Genomic DNA, 20,242 nt, shown 5'->3' on the forward strand with positions numbered 1-20,242 from the left:
GATGTAACCTAAACTCATGGTCACCGCTCTTTGGTTAGTATGCAGGGCTTTATTGTAAGGCAGGAAGAACAAAAATAATGTAGTCTTTGGTTACGTGCACCAGGGGCCTCTCCATCTAAATTCCCAGGCTAAATTTTGTGCCCAGTACAGTTGTTTTTCCGCAGAGGGTAAAGACTGGCTGTTTGCCAGATAGAGAGAGAAAGAGAAAGAGAGAGAGAGAGAGAGAGAGAGAGATAGATAGATAGATAGACATAGATAGATAGATAGATAATAGTCAAAGTTATGTGGTGTTTAATTAAATATACAACATATAGTTCTCTTTGTTTTATGTTTAATTTTACAGTAAACATCAACAGGGAGTGACAATAAACTTGGCCTCTTCTCTGTAGAAGTCTAAGCTCAACTGAACTCAAATATATTTATATCGCGCTTTCACAACAACTGCAGCTGTACCAAAACACTGCACACAAAACATCCATCCATCCATCCATCCATTTTTTGTTTAATTTTACAGTAAACATCAACAGGGAGTGACAATAAACCTGGCCTCTTCTTTGTAGAATTCAAAGCTCAACTGAACTCAAATTTATTTATATAGCGCTTTCACAACAGCTGCAGCTGTACCAAAACATCCATCCATCCATTTTCTGTATCGCTTATCCTCACTCGGGTCGTGGACCGCGGGCGTGCTGGAGCCTATCCCAGCTGACTCTGGGCGAGAGGCGGGGTACAAACTAAGCTGGTCCCCAGCTAATCGCAGGGCACATAGAAACAAACAACCATTCACACTCACATTCACAGTTACGGGCAATTTAGATTTTCAATTAACCTACCATGCATGTTTTTGGGATGTGGGAGGAAACCGGAGTACCTGGAGAAAACCCACGGAGGGACGTGGAGAACATGCAAACTCCACAAAGGCAAGGCCGGATTTGAACCCGGGTCCTTAGAACTGTGAGGTCCTTAGAACTCTGAGGCAGATGTGCTAACTAAAAATTTGTTCCAAGATTTTTTTAAAGGGTGTATAAATGCAAGATTAATGTACTTACCATACATAACAAAGCTTGTATTAGAGCTCCCAAGTTTGTTGATGGCAACACAGGTGTAGTTACCATAGTGACCGTCAGACACATTGAAAAATGTCAGCTTCGACAGTGATCCAGTATTCACAATCTCCATGCCGTCAAAGCCATTGATAAATCTAAAGAAAAAATAAATGAATGTGTCAATATTTATATCTAATTTTAAATTTTTGATTGTGAACACACAAAACATAAAACCTTCTGTTTGTTCATATGAAAATTAAACAATAAATCAATACCTTCGGTCATCTTTATACCACTCAAAGTCTGCCTCAGGCACTGCATCAGCCTCACACTCCAGCACTCCTCTTTGTCCCAGTGTAACACCAATATCTCTTCCGTCAGACACAGTTGGAGCATCTATAACAGCACATAAGAACAATGGTCAAGAAAAACCAATGTAGAGGTTAAAAGCATCGCCTGTGTGTGTATATATATATATATGTGTGTGTGTATATATATATATATATATATATATATATATATATATATATATGTGTGTGTGTGTGTGTGTGTGTGTGTGTGTGTGTGTGTGTGTGTATATTCCACATTAATGTACACACAGCATCCCATATTGACAGAAACAATACGGAATTGTTGACATTTTTGCAGAGAAGAAAAACAGAAATATCACACAGCCATAAGTATTCAGACCCTTTGCTCAGTATTTAGTAGAAGCACCGTTTTGAGCTAATACAGCCATGAGTCTTTTTGGGAATGATGCAACAGGTTTTTCACACCTGGATTTGGGGATCATCTGCCATTCCTCCTTGCAGATCCTCTCCAGTTCTGTCAGGTTGGATGGTGACCGTTGGTGGGCAGCCATTTTCAGGTCTTTCCAGAGATGCTCAATTGAGTTTAAGTCAGGGCTCTGGCTGGGCAATTCGAAAACAGTCACGGAGTTGTTCTGAAGCCAGCTTCGGTATTTTAACTGTGTGCTTAGGGTCATTGTCTTTTTTGAAGGTGAACCTTCGGCCCAGTCTGAGGCTCTGAGCACTCTGGAGAAGGTTTTTGTCCAGGATAACCCTGCACTTGGCCCCATTCATCTTTTCTTCGATTACATCCAGTTTCCCTGTCCCTGCAGCTGAAAAACACACCCACAGCATGATGATGCCACCACCATGCTTCACTGTTTGGACTGTATTGGACAGGTGATGAGCAGTGCCTAGTTTTTGCCACCCATGCCACTTAAAATTAAGGCCGACAATTTCTATCTTGGTCTCATCAGACCAGAGAATCTTATTTCTCACCATCTTGGAGTCCTTGAGGTGTTTTTTAGCAAACTCCATGCGGGCTTTCATGTGTCTTGCACTCAGGAGAGGCTTCCATCGGGCCACTCTGCCATAAAGCCCCGACTGTGGAGGGCTGCAGTGTTGGTTGACTTTCTAGAACATTCTGCCATCTTCCGACTGCATCTCTGGAGCTCAGCCACAGTGATCTTTGGGTTCTTCTTTACCTCTCATGCCGAGGCTCTTCTCCCCAATTCCTTAGTTTGGCCAGACGGCCAGCTCTAGCAAGGGTTCTGGTCGTCCGAAAACGTCTTCCATTTCAGGATTATGGAGGCCACTGTGCTCTTTGGAACTTTTTGTAACCTTGGCCAGATCTGTGCCTTGCCACAATTCTGTCTCTGAGCTCTTCAGGCAGTTCCTTTGATCTCATGATTCTCATTTGCTCTGACATGCACTGTGGGCTGTAAGGTCTTATATACCCAGGTGTGTGGCTTTCCTAATCAAGTCCAATCAGTGTAATCAAACACAGCTCGACTCCAATGAAGGTGTAGAACCATCTCAAGGATGATCATAAGAAATGGACAGCACCCGAATTAAATATATGAGTGTCACAGCAAAGGGTCTGAATACTTTTGGCTGTGTGATATTTCAGTTTTTCTTTTTAATAAATCATTTCAACAATTAGTTTTTTTTCTATCAATATGGGGTGCAGTGTGTACATTAATGAGGAAAAAAATTAATAAATGATTTTAACAAATGGCTGAAATATAACAAAGAGTAATACAATTTAAGGGGGTCTGAAAACGTTCCGTACCCACTGTGTATATATATATATATATATATATATATATATATATATATATATATATATATATATATATATATATATATATATATATATATACACACACACACACACACACAAAGTGGGGCAAAAAAGTATTTAGTTGGCCACCAATTGTGAAAGTTCTCCCACTTAAAAAGATGACAAAGGCCTGTAATTTTCATCATAGGTATACCTCACTGATGAGAGACAAAATGAAAAAAGAAAAATCCCAAAAAATCACATTGTCTGGTTTTTAAATAATTTATTAGCAAATTATGGTGGAAAATAAGTATTTCGTCACCTACAAAAACAGCAAGATTTGTGGCTCTCACAGACCTGTAAGTTCTTCTTTAAGAGGATCCTCTCTCCACCACTCGGTACCTGTATTAATGGCACCTGTTTGAACTCGTTATCAGTATAAAAGACACCTGTCCACAACCTCAAACACTCACACTCCAAACTCCACTATGGCCAAGACCAAAGAGCTGTGTGTGTGTGCGTGTGTATCGACAGACAGAGAGAGGGAGAGAGAGACAGAGAGAGAGAGAGAAACCGAGAGAGAGAGAGAGAGAGAGAGAGTTGAAGCTGATATAGCTGCTAAGGGTACACAACATCATATTAAATCATATGGATTTAGAATGGGATCTCACTTAAAATCATATGTGAGTCAAGGCAGGTGAGTGAATACTTTTGATATATATATATATATATATATATATATATATATATATATATATATGTATATGTGTATATATACATATATGTATATATACATATACATATATATACATACACACAGACCCTTTCCAAAACATTAAAATATCATGGAAAAGTTTAGTCCATCCATCCATTATCTGAGCCGCTTATCCTCACAAGGGTCGTGGGAGCACTGGAGTCTATCCCAGCTATCATCGGGCAGGAGGCAGGATACCCCCTGAACTGGTTCCCAGCCTATCGCAGGGCACATACAAACAAACAACCATTCGCACTCACATTCACACCTCCGGGCAATTTAGAGTCTTCAATCAACCTACCTTGCATATTTTTGGGATATGGGACGAAAGAAAGAAAACCCACGCAGGCACAGGGAGAACATGCAAACTCCACACAGGCGGGGCCGGGGAATGAACCCCGGTCCTCAGAACTGTGAGGTAGACGCTCTGACCAGTCATCCACCATGCCGCAGAAAAGTTTATTTATTTCCATAATTCAGATTCATATTCAGATTCAGACAACGATCCCATGTGGGCAATTTGTTTACAGCTTCCAGATCCAGGTGCACATTCAGTCACAACAAACAACCCAGAGTAACCACATTAAGACAAAGTAAATCGTTTTCGAACCAATCAAACCATTGCAAGGATACATAAATAAAACTATAATTTAAGAACAATATAACACAAGAAGACCACATCATATACGAAAACAAAAAAAAATTGTGTAATTTAAAGAAAGTCGTTATAGTGTTGGCGGCACGGTGGCCGACTGTTTAGAGCGTCAGCCTCACAGTTCTGAGGTGCGGGGTTCAATCCCCGTCCCCGCCTGTGTGGAGTTTGCATGTTCTCCCCGTGCCTGCGTGGGTTTCTCCGGGCACTCCGGTTTCCTCCCACATCCCAAAAACATGCATTAATTGGAGACTCTAAATTGCCCGTAGGCATGACTGTGAGTGCGAATGGTTGTTTGTTTCTATGTGCCCTGCGATTGGCTGGCAACCAGTTCAGGGTGTACCCCGCCTCCTGCCCGATGACAGCTGGGATAGGCTCCAGCACGCCCGCGACCCTAGTGAGGAGAAGCTGCTCAGATAATGGATGGATGGATGGATGGTTATAGTGTTGAGTAACCTGATAGCAGAAGGAATGAAGGACATTGAGTCCTTCATTCCTTTTGAATGAAGGACTCAATGTTTGTCCTCGTTAGGGGCACACAGTAACGTCGACCGCAGGGTATCAGGATGAACTCTGTGGCAAAAACATGTTCTTTTCCCTTAATAATTTTCATGGCTTTTTCAGCCACCTGCTTCTCCCAATGAGGGCCTAAATCCCTCTGCTTAATTCCAATAATTTTGGAGCATACTTTAACAATACCGTTAAGACGGTTCTTGTCTTTGACTGACAGCCCATTGAACCAACAGATAAAAGATAAAATAATTATAAAATGTACATAAAATGGTATCACAGACAGAGAACGAGTAGGTAAATTCTTTGTAGACCTCGTTTTTACCACTGCATCTATGTTCAAGTCAAACTTTAATTTGGAATCGAACACAGTGCCAAGGTACTTAATGTAATTGTACGAGCTCAACTTCTTCATTATGAATAATACTTGATTTTGGTATGTCTGTGTTCTGTCTAAAATCAATGATCATGTACTTAGTGTACATTCCGCCTCAAGCTAACACGAACGCCGCACTGCTAATGCTCGCCGAACCAGTCAACGAAATTGAAAAAAAAAACACCCTGACTCACTCCTCATTATTCTCGGGGACATCACTAAGCAAAACTCAACCACGAAGTCCCTAAATACAAACAGCACATCGACTGTCCCACCAGGGAAAATAACATTTTGGACCACTGATATACTACGCTAAAAAACGCATACCGTGCCAAACCTCGTACGGACACTCCATCCATCCATCCATTTTCTGAGCCGCTTCTCCTCACTAGGGTCGCGGGCGTGCTGGAGCCTATCCCAGCTGTCATCGGGCAGGAGGCGGGGTACACCCTGAACTGGTTGCCAGCCAATCGCAGGGCACATCGAAACAAACAACCATTCGCACTCACAGTCATGCCTACGGGCAATTTAGAGTCTCCAATTAATGCATGTTTTTGGGATGTGGGAGGAAACCGGAGTGCCCGGAGAAAACCCACGCAGGCACGGGGAGAACATGCAAACTCCACACAGGCGGGGACGGGGATTGAACCCCGCACCTCAGAACTGTGAGGCTGACGCTCTAACCAGTCGGCCACCGTGCCGCCTCGTACGGACACTCTCACATCCTATATCAGTTTCTGTGAAGAGGTTTGTGTACCAACAAAGTCATTTCGCACATTCAATAACAACAAGCCGTGGTTCACTGCCAAACTTAAGCACCTTCGCCAAGCTAAGGAGGACGCATATCAAAGCGGGGACATGGCCCTGTATAATCGACCTAGAAACCAGCTGACTAAAGAAATTAACATTGCAAAGAGTAACTATGCAGGGAAGCTGGAAAAACAAAAACTCTAAATCAGTCTGGCATGCATTCCAATCGCTGACAAATTACAAACGACGATCCCCCCAAGCTGAGAACTATAGTACACTAGCCAACGACTTGAATACCTTCTACTGCAGATTTGAAAAAGACACTTTCACACCCCACACCCACCCAGCCGCACCACCGACCACCATCACACCACCGACTTCTGCGTTAACAATCCGTGAACAGCCTCAAAGTCTACGCGGACCAGCTCACCCCAGTCTTCACTCAGATTTTCACTAGATCTCTGGAACTGTGAGAAGTACCATCCTGTTTCAAACGCTCCACCATCATTCCAGTCCCCAAGAAACCTGCAATCTCAGGTCTAAATGACTACAGGCCTGTGGCTTTGACATCTGTGGTCATGAAGTCCTTTGAACGTCTCATGCTGGACCACCTCAAGAGCATCACAGGTCCCCTGCTGGACCCCCTGCAGTTGGCCTACCGAGCAAACAGTTCTGCGGATGATGCAGTCAACATGGGACTGCACTTCATCCTAGAACACCTCGACAGTGCAGGGACCTACACGAGGATCCTGTTCGTGGACTTCAACACCATCATCCCTGAACTCCTTTCCTCCAAGCTTCTCCAGCTCAGCGTCTCACCTGCCATCTGCCAGTAGATTTACAGCTTCCTGACGGGCAGGACACAGCAGGTGAGGCTGGGGGAGGCCACCTCATCCACACGCAGCATCAGCACTGGGGCGCCCCAAGGTTGTGTCCTCTCTCCTCTCTCTACATGAATGACTGCACCTCAACGCACCGAGGTGTCAAACTCCTGAAGTTTGCAGATGACACCACTGTCATCTGCCTCATCAAGGATGGTTTCAAGTCTGCATATCGACAGGAAGTGGAGCGGCTGGAGCTGTGGTGCGGCCGACACAACACGCTCAAGACTGTAGAGATGATCGTGGACTTCAGGAGGCATCCTTCGCCACAGCTGCCCCTCACGCTGTCCAGCTGCCTTGTGTCAACCTTCAAGTTCCTGGGAATTACAGTCTCTCATGACCTGAGGTGGGCGATCAACATTAACTCCGTCCTCAAAAAGGCCCAGCAGAGGATGTACTTCCTGCGGCTTCTGAGAAAGCACGGCCTGCCACGGGAGCTGCTGAGGCAGTTCTATACAGCGGCCATCGAATCAGTCCTGTGTTCTTCCATCACAGTCTGGTTTGGTGCTGCTACAAAAAAGGACAAACTCCGACTGCAACGGACAATCAAAACCGCTGAAAGGATTGTCGGTACCCCCCTATACACCCTTGAGGACTTGCACGCTGCCAGAACTAAGACAAGAGCGTGCAAAATCCTCTCGAACCCTACACATCCCACATTTTTGGACATATTTGGCCAATAAAAATGATTCTGATTGTGATTCTGAACTGTCAATATACATTATAAAAAGCAATGGTGACAGCACACAGCCTTGAGGTGAACCTGTACATGCACGCTTGGTGCGTGACATAGATCCATTCATCCAAACCTGCTGGACTCTATCAGTGAGAAAATTTAAAAGCAAGAATAAAAGCTGATCAGGTAAATTAAAATAAGATGCAAGATGCTCAATTAAACTATGGGGCTGCATCTTATTAAAAGAAGAAAAATCCGTAAATAAAATCCGTGCATAAGCCTTGGGTTTCTCAAGTTGATCCAAAACAAAAGGTTTAGGATCTTCCACACCTTTACCAGGTTGATAAGCAAACTGTAAATGCTCAAATTTGCCATCTATAAGAGGGACCACCATATCTTTGATTATTTTTTCTAAGATCTTCATAACCAGGGATGTAAGCGCTACTGATCTAAAGTCACTCAGCTCCCTGGAGTTTTTGGATTTGGAAATTGGTATAATAGTGGATGTTTTCCAAATTGTGGGTATTTGTCCACAAACCAAACACATTTGAAATAAATTTGTGAAAACGCCACTAAGCTGATCCGGACAGTGTCACAGTGTGTGCCCACAAATGGCATCAGGACCTTCGGATTTCCTTTTTTGACCAGTTTGAGCCACAAGCCGATACAAGATTGTGACAGTGTAATGTCTTTCAAGGGTACAAGTGTATTTTTTAATTTAGCCACATCATCAAGAAAATCATCTTTTTCAAATCGAGAAAAAAATGAATCAAAAGTGTCTGGCAAGTCAATGTCGTCTACTCCTGTGATCTTAATTAGAAGCTCGCGGATGAATGTATACGACCGTGAAGAAATGTTCCTGAAACTCTCGAGGTAAATAAAAGGGTCTAAGGGAGATAGTCAGCAGTTGAATTGTCCGCACCACATATTGATTCCTGTACGATGACCGTGTTACAGTACCTATGATTCACATAGAAACACACACCACCTCTGCGATGCTTGTTGTTGATCTCCGGCGACCTGTCAAGCCGAAATGGGCTTCCAAACCCACTTAATGACAGCTCTTCATCTTGATCTAAATCACATCGCCATGTTTCGGTGAAAGCGAGGAGACAGGTTTGCGCTCCTTCTGTAGTAAATTTAGCCCAGGGCTCAAGCTCATCTAGCTTGTTGCGGATAGACTGCAAATTGTAAAAAAGGACCGTAGGCAGTGTGGGAAGCTTGCAACGGTTGCTCAGGTCCCATATGTTTGAGCCTTTGCTGTATACCTCCTCGTCTTCATTTTGTCCTCTTAATAATTATCAGGAAAAGTTCACTTGGTATATTTGGCCTCGTGCCATACGATGATGGTTGCAGAGAAAGCAAAAACTCCCGACTGAAGGAAACTCTCACCGGGCCTGTTGCAAGGCTACTCCGGCTTTCCCATACACACCTGCTCCTGAGAGCATCTTCCCCACCTGTGCATCGTTTACCCTAATTACGGCATGCATTTAACCTCGTGTCTCATTCTTTCTGGTCGCCAGTTCGTTGTACCTTGTTGTTACGTTCCAGCATTCCTTGTTTCCACATCACCGACTCATAGTAAGCCTAGACCCTGTTCTTATTATTGACCTTGCCTTTTTGCCTCATGTTTTTTGGATACTGTTGCCTTTGCGGATTGCCTGCCTGTGTACCGACCTCTGCCCGTTTATTAAGCCTTTCTTTTTGAAACTGTCTATTTGAATTGGAGTCGTGCATTTTGGGTCATGTCCTTTGTTCCGCTCATGACAGAACGAACTGGCCATAACATGGACCCAGCAGACTCAGACCCGGTGCGCAAAGCCCTTCAAACGCAGGGTCAACGCATCTTGAAGCAGGATGAGCAGCTTGCTGCCCTCCACCTTCATCTAAAAGGACTGTCAGAGCATCAGGACACTATGACGAGACAGGTGGCCTCACAGTTTGAAGTTCTAATGAATATGGTTCAGAAGAAGGAACCAGCTGGCACAGCACCCGATGGCGCCACTGTGCCACCGTTTCCACGTGTATCAGTCACCATGCCACAACCTGCCACCTCCGTTGCTGTCTGCCCACAACTCTCTCGAACGGAGAGGTTCTCTGGAGATTCTGGGAATATTAAGCTGCTTATCACTCAGTGAGAACTCCACTTTGAGCTGCAGGCAGCTTCCTTCCCCACCGAGCGGGCAAAGATAGCTTTTGTCATTTCCCACCTGACTGATCGTGCGAAGGCGTGGGCTACTGCTGAATGGAGCCTCAATTCTGCCGCATGTCATTCTTGGGCATCTTTTGTAAAGAGTATGGAGGAAGTTTTTCAGTATTCCACACCAGATCGTGAGGCAGCTCGCTCCCTTGTCACCTTACAACAAGGCAAACGCAGGGTGTCAGATTACGTGATTTAGTTTCGCATTCTAGCAGCTGAGAGTCAGTGGAATAACAGGGCACTACTTGATGCTTTATTTCAAGGACTATCCCCCGCCGTCAAAGATCACACACGGCAGTTTTATGGACAAGACCACTCACCGCACCCAAACACTTACATTAACATTTCCTGATTCTCAATTGGAACGCATTAGTTTTCATGTTTTTGACGGTACAAATTATGACCTTAGTTTAGGGAACCCTTGATTTAAATTACATAACCCCCACATTGACTGGTCCTCTGGGCATGTTGTGTCATGGGGCAGCAATTACACAAAAAAGTGTTTCAGGCCGCCTTGTAATGTTCAGGGATATGTTTCAAATGATATTCCACAGACCCCATCTGGGGATCTGTGGAGCAGGATTTTTCTTTGTGGACAAAAAGGATAGGACCCTCAATAGAATTCTAGTCCGTGAGAAGATGCCTGAGGAATGGAGGAAAAGTGTACTGGTGCCCATTTTAAGAACAAAGGTGATGTTGCTGATGATGCTGATTCTGATTCTGATTCTGATTCTGCAGAGCTGTGGCAACTATAGAGGAATAAAGTTGATGAGCCACACAATGAAGTTATGGGAAAGAGTAGGTGAGGCTAGACTCAGGACAGAAGTGAGTATTTGTGAGGAACAGTATGGTTTCATGTCTAGAACGAGTACCACAGATGCATTATTTGCCTTGAGGATGTTGATGGAAAAGTACAGAGAAGGTCAGAAGGAGCTACATTGTGTCTTTGTAGATCTAGAGAAAGCCTATGACAGAGTACCCAGAGAGGAACTGTGGTACTGCATGCGGAAGTCTGGAGTGGCAGAGAAGTATGTTAGAATAATACAGGACATGTACGAGGGCAGCAGAACAGCGGTGAGGTGTGCTGTAGGTGTGACAGACGAATTTAAGGTGGACGTGGGACTGCATCAGGGATCAGCCCTGAGCCCCTTCCTTTTTGCAGTGGTGATGGATAGGGTAACAGATGAGGTTAGACTGGAATCCCCGTGGACCATGATGTTTGCAGATGACATTGTGATCTGCAGTGAAAGCAGGGAGCACTTGGAGGAACAGTTAGAAAGATGGAGGCATGCACTGGAAAGAAGAGGAATGAAGATTAGCCGAAGTAAAACAGAATATATGTGCATGAAGGCGGAACGGTGGACGACTGGTTAGAGCGTCAGCCTCACAGTTCTGAGGACCCGAGTTCAATCCTCGGCCCTGCCTGTGTGGAGTTTGCATGTTCTCCCCGTGCCTGCGTGGGTTTTCTCCGGGCACTCCGGTTTCCTCCCACATCCCAAAAACATGCATTATTTGGAGACTCAAAATTTCCCGTAGGTGTGAATGTGAGTGCGGATGGTTGTTTGTTTGTATCTGCTTTGCGATTGGCTGGCAACCAGTTCAGGGTGTACCCCGCCTCCTGCCCGATGACAGCTGGGATAGGCTCCAGCACGCCCGCGACCCTCGTGAGGAGAAGCGGCTCATAAAATGGATGGATGGATGGATGTGCATGAATGAGCGGGGTGGTGGGGGAAGAGTGAGGCTACAGGGAGAAGAGATAGCAAGGGTGGAGGACTTTAAATACTTGGGGTCAACCGTCCAGAGCAATGGTGAGTGTGGTCAGGAAGTGAAGAAACGTGTCCAAGCAGGTTGGAACGGGTGGAGGAAGGTGTCAGGTGTGTTATGTGAGTTTCTGCTAGGATGAAGGGCAAAGTTTATCAGAATCAGAATCAGAATCAGAATCATCTTTATTTGCCAAGTATGTCCAAAACACACAAGGAATTTGTCTCCGGTAGTTGGAGCCGCTCTAGTACAACAGACAGTCAATTTACAGAACACTTTGGAGACATAAAGACATTGACAAAAAACAACAACAAACAACAATTGTGCAAAAAGATGCAGAGTCCTCTAGCACTTAGAACACTTCGAATGGCTAATATCGCAATAGTCCGGTGCAATGACCATTGTGCAAAGGGCACTGAGACTTCAAGGAGTGTATGCGGTTTAAAGTGACGAGTAGTGCGATAATCTGGGACAATGGTTGTGCAAATGTTACAGATACTCCTCAATCAGTGTGCAAATGGAGCAGATGCTACTCTGGCATGAGTGGCCACTATATGCAAATAGTGCAGCACGGCGAGACAACTACAGTGAGTGCACGAGTAATACATAATTGGCCCCACAGAAATGTGACAACGAACTCAAGTCAAAAAAAAAAATTGCCAGCTTGTTGTAATGGAATTGTAAGTTAGCTGTTTAAGAAGTTGATTGCAAGAGGAAAGAAGCTGTTGGAATCTCTACTAGTTCTAGTTTGCAATGATCGGTAGCGCCTACCTGAGGGAAGGAGCTGGAAGAGCCGGTGACCAGGGTGGGGAGGGTCCGAGAGGATTTTGCACGCCCTTGTCTTAGTTCTGGCAACGTGCAAGTCCTCAAGGGTGGGTAGGGGGGTACCGACAATCCTTTCAGCAGTTTTGATTGTCCGTTGCAGTCGGAGTTTGTCCTTTTTTGTAGCAGCACCAAACCAGACTGATTCGATGACCGCTGTGTAGAACTGTCTCAGCAGCTCCGGTGGCAGGCCGTGCTTGCTCAGAAGCCGCAGGAAGTACATCCTCTGCTGGGCCTTTTTGAGGACGGAGTTGATGTTGGTCGCCCACTTCAGGTCCTGGGAGTTTGTAATTCCCAGGAACTTGAAGGTCTCGACGGTTGACACAAGGCAGCTGGACAACGTGAGGGGCAGCTGTGGCGAAGGATGCCTCCTGAAGTCCACGATCATCTCTACAGTCTTGAGCGTGTTCAGCTCCAGGTTGTGTCGGCCGCACCACAGCTCCAGCCGCTCCGCTTCCTGTCGATATGCAGACTCGTCACCGTCCTTGATGAGGCCGATGACAGTGGTGTCATCTGCAAACTTCAGGAGTTTGACAGTCGGGTTCGCTGAGGTGCAGTCGTTCGTGTAGAGAGAGAAGAGCAGCGGAGAGAGGACACAACCTTGGGGCGCCCCAGTGCTGATGCTGCGTGCGGATGAGGTGGCCTCCCCCAGCCTGACCTGCTGTGTCCTGCCCGTCAGAAAGCTGTAAATCCACTGGCAGATGGCAGGTGAGACGCTGAGCTGGAGAAGCTTGGATGAAAGGAGTTCAGGGATGATGGTGTTGAACGCTGAGCTGAAGTCCACGAACAGGATCCTCGCGTAGGTCCCTGCACTGTCGAGGTGTTCTAGGATGAAGTGCAGTCCCATGTTGACTGCATCATCCGCAGATCTGTTCGCTTGGTAGGCAAACTGCAGGGGGTCCGGCAGGGGACCTGTGACACTCTTGAGGTGGTCCAGCACAAGACGTTCAAAGGACTTCATGACCACAGATGTCAAAGCGACAGGCCTGTAGTCATTCAGACCCGAGATTGCAGGTTTCTTGGGGACTGGGATGATGGTGGAGCGTTTGAAACAGGATGGAACTTCGCACATTTCCAGTGATCTGTTGAAGATCTGAGTGAAGACTGGCGCGAGCTGGTCCACGCAGACTTTGAGGCAGGATGGGGACACGTGGTCCGGGCCTGCCGCTTTGTTAATCTTTTGTTGTTTGAAGATGCGTCTCACATCCTGTTCATGGATGGTTAACGCAGAGGTCAGAGGTGTGATTGTGGTCGCGGGTGCGGCCGGGTTGGTGTGTGGTGTGAAACTGTCCTTTTCAAATCTGCAGTAGAAGGTATTCAAGTCGTTGGCTAGTGTGCTATTGTTCTCAGCTTGGGGGGATCGTCGCTTGTAATTAGTCAGCGACTGGAATGCATGCCAGACTGATTTAGAGTCGTTTGCGCTAAACTGTTTTTCCAACTTTGCTGTATAGATCCTCTTTGCAATGTTAATTTCTTTGGTCAGCTGGTTTCTAGCTCGATTATACAGGGCCCTGTCCCCGCTCTGATATGCGTCCTCCTTAGCTTGGCGAAGCTGCTTAAGTTTAGCAGTGAACCACGGCTTATTGTTGTTGAATGTGCGAAATGATTTTGTTGGTACACAGACCTCTTCACAGAAACTGATATAGGATGTGACAGTGTCCGTATATTCATCCAGGCTGCCAGCTGAATTTTCAAAGACACACCAGTCTGTGCAGTCTAAGCAGCTTTGAAGTTCCATCTTGGCTTCATTTGTCCACTTTTTGACTGTTTTCACTGTAGGCTTCGCACATTTAAGTTCTTGCCTGTACGTCGGTATTAAGTGAATTAAGCAGTGATCAGACGAGCCCAAGGCTGCACGAGGTATAGCACGGTATGCGTTTTTTACCGTGGTGTAGCAGTGGTCTAAAGTATTATTTTCCCTGGTAGGACACTCGATGTGCTGCTTGTATTTAGGGAGTTCGTGGTTGAGTTTAGCTTTGTTAAAGTCCCCGAGAATAATGAGGGGTGAGTCGGGGTGTTTTTTTTCAATTTCGTTGACTTGATCGGCGAGCGTTAGCAATGCGGCGTTCGTGTTAGCTTGAGGCGGAATATAGACGCCAGCGAGAATGAATGATGCGAACTCACGTGGCGAGTAGAATCGTTTACAATTTAAGAATAGCGACTCCAAATGCGGGCTGCAGTGTGTGCTGATCACCGTGACGTCCGTACACCATTTTTCGTTGATATAGAGGCATATCCCGCCGCCCTTTGTTTTCCCCGATGATTCCATGTCGCGGTCCGCTCGATGAATGTGGAAACCGGGAAGCATAATGCCGGCATCGGGTACAGCGTCGCAGAGCCAGGTCTCCGTGAAGCACATGGCCGCGGAACGTCCGAAGTCTTATAAAACAGTGGTGAGGCCAGCCATGATGTACGGATTAGAGACAGTGGCACTGAAGAGACAACAGGAAGCAGAGTTGGAGGTGGCGGAAATGAAGATGTTGAGGTTCGCTCTCGGAGTGACCAGGTTGGATAAAATTAGAAATGAGCTCATCAGAGGGACAGCCAAGGTTTGATGTTTTGGAGACAAAGTTAGAGAGAGCAGACTTTAATGGTTTGGACATGTCCAGAGGAGATTGGTAGAAGGATGATGAGGATGGAGCTGCCAGGCAAGAGAGCTAGAGGAAGACCAAAGAGAAGGTTGATGGATGTCGTGAGGGAAGACATGATGGCACTTGGTGTTCGAGAGGAGGATGCAGGAGATAGGCTTACATGGAAAAGGATGACGCGCTGTGGCGACCCCTAACGGGACAAGCCGAAAGGAAAAGAAGAAGAAAGAAGGTAATGCCTTTTGGACTAACGAACGCGGCAGCTGTTTTCCAAAACTTTGTCAATAATGTCTTGCGTGACATGTTGAATGTGTATGTTTTTGTATATTTGGACGATATTTTGATGTTCTCCCCGGATGAGGAGACTCACATTATTCATGTTCGCTCTGTGTTGCAGCGGTTACTGCAGAATGAACTATATGTCAAGGCTGAGAAATGTGAGTTCCACAAGGCGTCCGTTTCTTTTTTGGGTTTCGTGCTGGCTCAAGGTGAACAGTCAAAATGGACCCTTGCAAAGTTGATGCCGTGACTCATTGGCCCACCCCTACGTCACGCAAGGATGTACAAAGGTTCTTAGGGTTCTCAAATTTCTACAGAAAGTTCATTAGAAATTTCAGTTCAATAACTTCGCCTTTGCATGATCTTAGCTCGCCACACAGACCCTTTGTGTGGAACCCGGTTTGTGAGTCAGCTTTCCAGAAACTAAAATCGAGCTTTACCTCCGCTCCCGCCAGATCCCAAACAACAGTTTGTTGTGGAAGTTGATGCATCTGATGGAGCAGTGCTCTCCCATGAATGTCTCAAGAATGGTAAGTTACATCCTTGTGCTTATCTCTCTAAAAAAATGACTCCAGCCGAGAGAAATTATGACATAGGTGATAGTGAACTGCTGGCTGTCAAGGTGGCTTTGGTGGAGTGGAGGCACTGGCTAGAAGGGGCTCAGACTCCGTTTTTAGTATGGACAGATCACAAGAACCTTGAGTTTCTAAAGTCTGCTAAAAGATAAATGCTAGGCAGGCTAGATGGGCTCTATTCTTCACAAAATTTAATTTCACTTTATCCTACCGACCTGGTTCTAAAAATGGTAAGCCAGATGCTTTATCGTGTAATTTCTGCGAAGAGAATTATTTTTCCGACCCTAAAACCATTTTGCCCAACTCATGTTTAATTTCTGCTTTTGTTTGGGACATTGAAACTGTGGTAAAAGCAGCTCTGAATAACACTCTTAGCCCTGAAGATTGCCATGAAATGTGGTCCTGACCTTAAGGGGAAAAGTTATCCACTGGGCTCACACTAACCGGACTGGATGTCACCCAGGCATTGCCAAAACCCAATCTGTGGTCGAACAGCGCTTTAGGTGGCCTAATGTTAGAAGAGATGTTATCAATTACGTCAATGTTTGCCAGATATGCGCTGCTAACAAGCCCTCTCGTCAACGTCCTTCTGGGGAGTTGCGACCCCTGCCAATACCACAACGACCTTGGTCAGACATTTCCCTAGACTTTGTGACAGGGTTTACCGGCCTCTAAAGGAAATCCACCGTTCTCACAGTTGTTGACAGGTTCTCTAAGATGGCACACTTCATTGCACTGCCGAACACCCCTCAGCTAAAGAAACTGAGAGTTGATGATAAACCAGGTATTCAAGTTTCATGGTTTTCCCAAGAATGTGGTATTGGATAGGGGCCACCAAAGCGTTTCACGATTTTGGAAGGAGTTTTGCAGTTTAGTAGGTGCTACCGTCAGTCTGTCATCTGGGTTTCATCCTGAAACCAACGGACAAACTGAAAGGCTGAACCAGGACCTGGAGACTGGGGTCCAATGTCTCGCTTCACAGGAGCCACAATCCTGGACTCAGAAGCTGGTTTGGGTCGAGTTGTCTCACAATTCTCTCCCCTCTGCATCCACTGGTCTATCGCCTTTTCACATTGTGCATGGTTACCAACCATCTCTGTTTCCTGCCATAGCCCCCAAGTCCACGCTTACATCTGCATTGACCTTGGTGAGACACTGCAGGAGGACCTGGGAGTGAGCCCGCTGAATGCTGCTACGCCAAGGACAGTCCTACAAGACCGCAGCTGACTTTCGGAGGACACCGGCCCCGAACTACAAAGTGGGTCAGCGAGGTGTGTGTTATGGTTGTTGTCTTCCTCTGTCTCGTACACACCTGTTCCTGAGAGCATCTTCCCCACCTGTGCCTCATTTACCCTAATTACCCCATGCATTTAACCTTGTGTCTCATTCTTTCTGGTCGCCAGTTCGTTGTACCTTGTTGTCACGTTCCAGCATTCCTTGTTTCCACGTCACTGAATCATAGTAAGCCTATACCCTGTTCTGATTATTGACCTTGCCTTTTTGCCTCACGTTTTTTTGGATACTGTTGCCTTTGCGGATTTCCTGCCTGTGTACCGACCTCTGCCCGTTTATTAAACCTCTCTTTTTGAAACTCTCCATTTGAATTGGAGTCGTGCATTTTGGGTCCTGTCCTTTGTTCCATTCATGACAGAGCAGTGTTCACTTCCGGGAAAACTATACAAAAAAAAAATATACGATGTAGAGCACAGCAAAGTTCCCATAATTGTTTGCTACTCTCGGCACACCTCATACACATTCAAACAGCCTGGTAAGCTGCACGAGTCGCACAAGCTGCGGAGCGTCCTCGTGGGCGGACTTCCATTCAAAAAGTGAAACTTTCATAGATTATAGATTCAGGGCCCACAATTTAAACAATTTCAAGTATTTATTTGTTGATTTTTACATAATTTGGGCTTCCAGCTCATAAAACCCACAAAATCTGGAATTTAAAAATTTGAATACTGTGAAGAAATAACAATTTTCTGTAGAAAAAAAAAGTTTTTGTAGAAAAAAAGAAGAAATTAGGGTAAAATATGGTACTCTCAAAACAATATGTTAATCTTAAAAACTTGGTTGGGAATGCCTTTGCTTTAATCACTCCCTCGATGCACCATGCAATTGAGGCAATCAGCCTGTGGCATTGTCTGGGAGTTATGGAAGCCTAGATTTCCTTGATGCTTGCTGTGAGTTCTTCTTTGTTTTGGGGTCTGGTGCCCCTCATTTTCCTCTTGATAATACCCCATAGATTCTCAATGGGGTTTAGAGCCGGCGAGTTGGCTGGCCAGTGAAGCACTGTGAAGGCATGGGCATCAAACCAGGTTTTGGTGCTTCTGGCGATATGGGCAGGGGCCAGGTCCTGCTGGAAGATGAAATCTGCATCTCCATACATATCCTCAGCAGAAGGAATCATGAAGTCCGGTAAAACATTCTGTTAAGACTGTTGCAATGACCTTGTATTTAAGAAAGTACAGTTTACCAACACCTGCACTGGACATTGCACCCCAAATCATGACGGACTGTGGATATTTCGCACTGGACCTCAAGCAGCTTGGGTTCTATTCTTCACCCGTCTTCCTCCAAACCCTTGAACCTTTATTCCCGAATGAAAGGCACACTTTACTTTCACCAGAAAAGATGACCTTGAACCACTGGCCAACAGTCCAGTCCAGTTCTTCTTCTCCTTGGCCCAGTTGAGACGCTTCCTATGTTGGCTCAGGCTCAGATGTGGCTTGACCTGAGGAACCCGACAGCTCTAGCCCATCTCCCGTATGCATCTAAATGTGGTGTTTTTTGAAGCTGTGACCCCCGCCTCATTCCACTCTTTCTGGACCTCTGCTAGATTCTTGAATCTTCTTTGTTTGATAATCCCCAGAAGCCCACAGTCATCTCTTTTGCTGGTGCATGTTCTCCTGCCGCATTTGGTCCTTCCATTGATATGCTTGGACACAGCACTCTGTGAACAGTCAGCTTCCTTAGCTATGAACCTTTATGGGTTACCCATCCTTTGGAGGGTATCAATGTTGATCTTCTGGCCAGTTGTCAAGTCTGCAGTCTTCTTCATATTGAACCCAACTGAGACAATTGAACCAAACTGAAGCAATTTAATGACACATGGGGAAACCTGTACAGGTACTTTGAGTTTAGTAGATGATTGGTGTGTGACACTCAGTTTAAAACAATTATCTGCTGCAAAATATGGGCGGATTTTTTTCACAGTATTGTAATTTTTTTAATTCCTGATTTCGTAGGTTTTATGAGCTGGAAGCCTAAATTATGTAAAAATAAACAAATAAATATTTGAAATTGTTTAATTTGTGGGCCCTGAATCTACAATCTATGAAAGTTTCCCTTTTTGAATGGAATTATGGAAATAAATAAACCTTTCCATGATATTAAATTTTTTTGGAAGGATCTGTATTATATATATATATATATATATATATATATACACTCAATTTATTACTGTCAGTTGTTGTTCATTTAACGTTTACATGGACTTTTTATGTTATGATCAGTTTCAATCCGTGGTTTGACTGAACAACGTTGCATGCCTTGACCTATCCCGCTCAATCCAGGGCATTACTTGACGCAAATTGATACAAATTTAGTGGTGACTTGACTTGCTTGATTTTTACTAAAGTAACTTGGGACTTGTATGAAACCTGAGGGGTTAGACTTATGATTTACTCCGACCTCTGCTGAAATGTCAATTTTTAAAAAGTTTGTATCTGCTCCTAAATCAAACAGCAGATGGCAATAACTTTTGGAAAATGGTAGCAAAAACCTGCATTTCAGAAACATGAATGAGCATTTGATTGATGAAAACAGTGGACTCACAGTTGACGGTGATGTCTATAGTTTCGGTATCTGTGTCGATGTCGTTGACAGCTGTGCATTCGTACGTTCCTGCTCTGTGTCTGGTGATAGAAGGGATTTCCAGGTACTCATCATCTGTTGCAAGGTCCCCTACACACCAGGTATGTGAGAGAAGAGATGGTTGCTTAGAAGTGTGACAAGAAACCAGTTTTACACCAAATGTCATTTTTGGGTTCTATGCTCCTGTCCTGTGAGAAATAACGGCTGCAATAAAGCTAGGGATGACAGCTCGCTCACAACAATTAGGTAAGACATTAGGTTTAAATTCAGTAGTAAGATAGTAACCTATTTTATTTGAGATTTTTAAAAATCGCGGCACAGTGAACGACTGGTTAGAGCGTCTGCCTCACAGTTCTGAGGACCGGGGTTCAATCCCCGGCCCTGCCGGTGTGGAGTTTGCATGTTCTCCCCGTGCCTGGGTGGGTT

General features: G+C 45.1%; 2 protein-coding genes across 14 annotated transcripts in view; one reads left to right on the forward strand and one right to left on the reverse strand.

Moving 5' to 3' along the window:
* opcml (opioid binding protein/cell adhesion molecule-like) overlaps window positions 1-17,186 on the forward strand; it is a 328,101-nt gene extending 310,915 nt beyond the window's left edge. For both annotated transcript variants that reach the window (XM_061751271.1, XM_061751269.1), the window contains 2 exons: window positions 15,821-15,895; window positions 17,053-17,186. In XM_061751271.1, coding sequence (XP_061607255.1) covers window positions 15,821-15,895; window positions 17,053-17,117 — 140 coding nt within the window. In that variant the 3' untranslated portion in view covers window positions 17,118-17,186. The remainder of the gene's footprint in view (window positions 1-15,820; window positions 15,896-17,052) is intronic.
* LOC133466968 (opioid-binding protein/cell adhesion molecule homolog) overlaps window positions 1-20,242 on the reverse strand; it is a 189,243-nt gene that overhangs the window by 9,805 nt on the left and 159,196 nt on the right. For 11 of the 12 annotated variants that reach the window (XR_009785091.1, XM_061751258.1, XM_061751260.1 and 8 more), the window contains 3 exons: window positions 19,778-19,906; window positions 1,322-1,442; window positions 1,050-1,201 (listed from right to left, as the gene is read on the reverse strand). Coding sequence is in view for 11 of the 12 variants with exons in the window: in XM_061751258.1 (XP_061607242.1) it covers window positions 1,050-1,201; window positions 1,322-1,442; window positions 19,778-19,906 (402 nt within the window). In the remaining variant the exon portion in view is untranslated. The remainder of the gene's footprint in view (window positions 1-1,049; window positions 1,202-1,321; window positions 1,443-19,777; window positions 19,907-20,242) is intronic. The other variant, XM_061751268.1, reaches the window with a different exon arrangement.

This window comes from Phyllopteryx taeniolatus, chromosome 17, assembly GCF_024500385.1.
Source record: "Phyllopteryx taeniolatus isolate TA_2022b chromosome 17, UOR_Ptae_1.2, whole genome shotgun sequence".
In the NCBI taxonomy this organism is placed as follows: domain Eukaryota; kingdom Metazoa; phylum Chordata; class Actinopteri; order Syngnathiformes; family Syngnathidae; genus Phyllopteryx; species Phyllopteryx taeniolatus.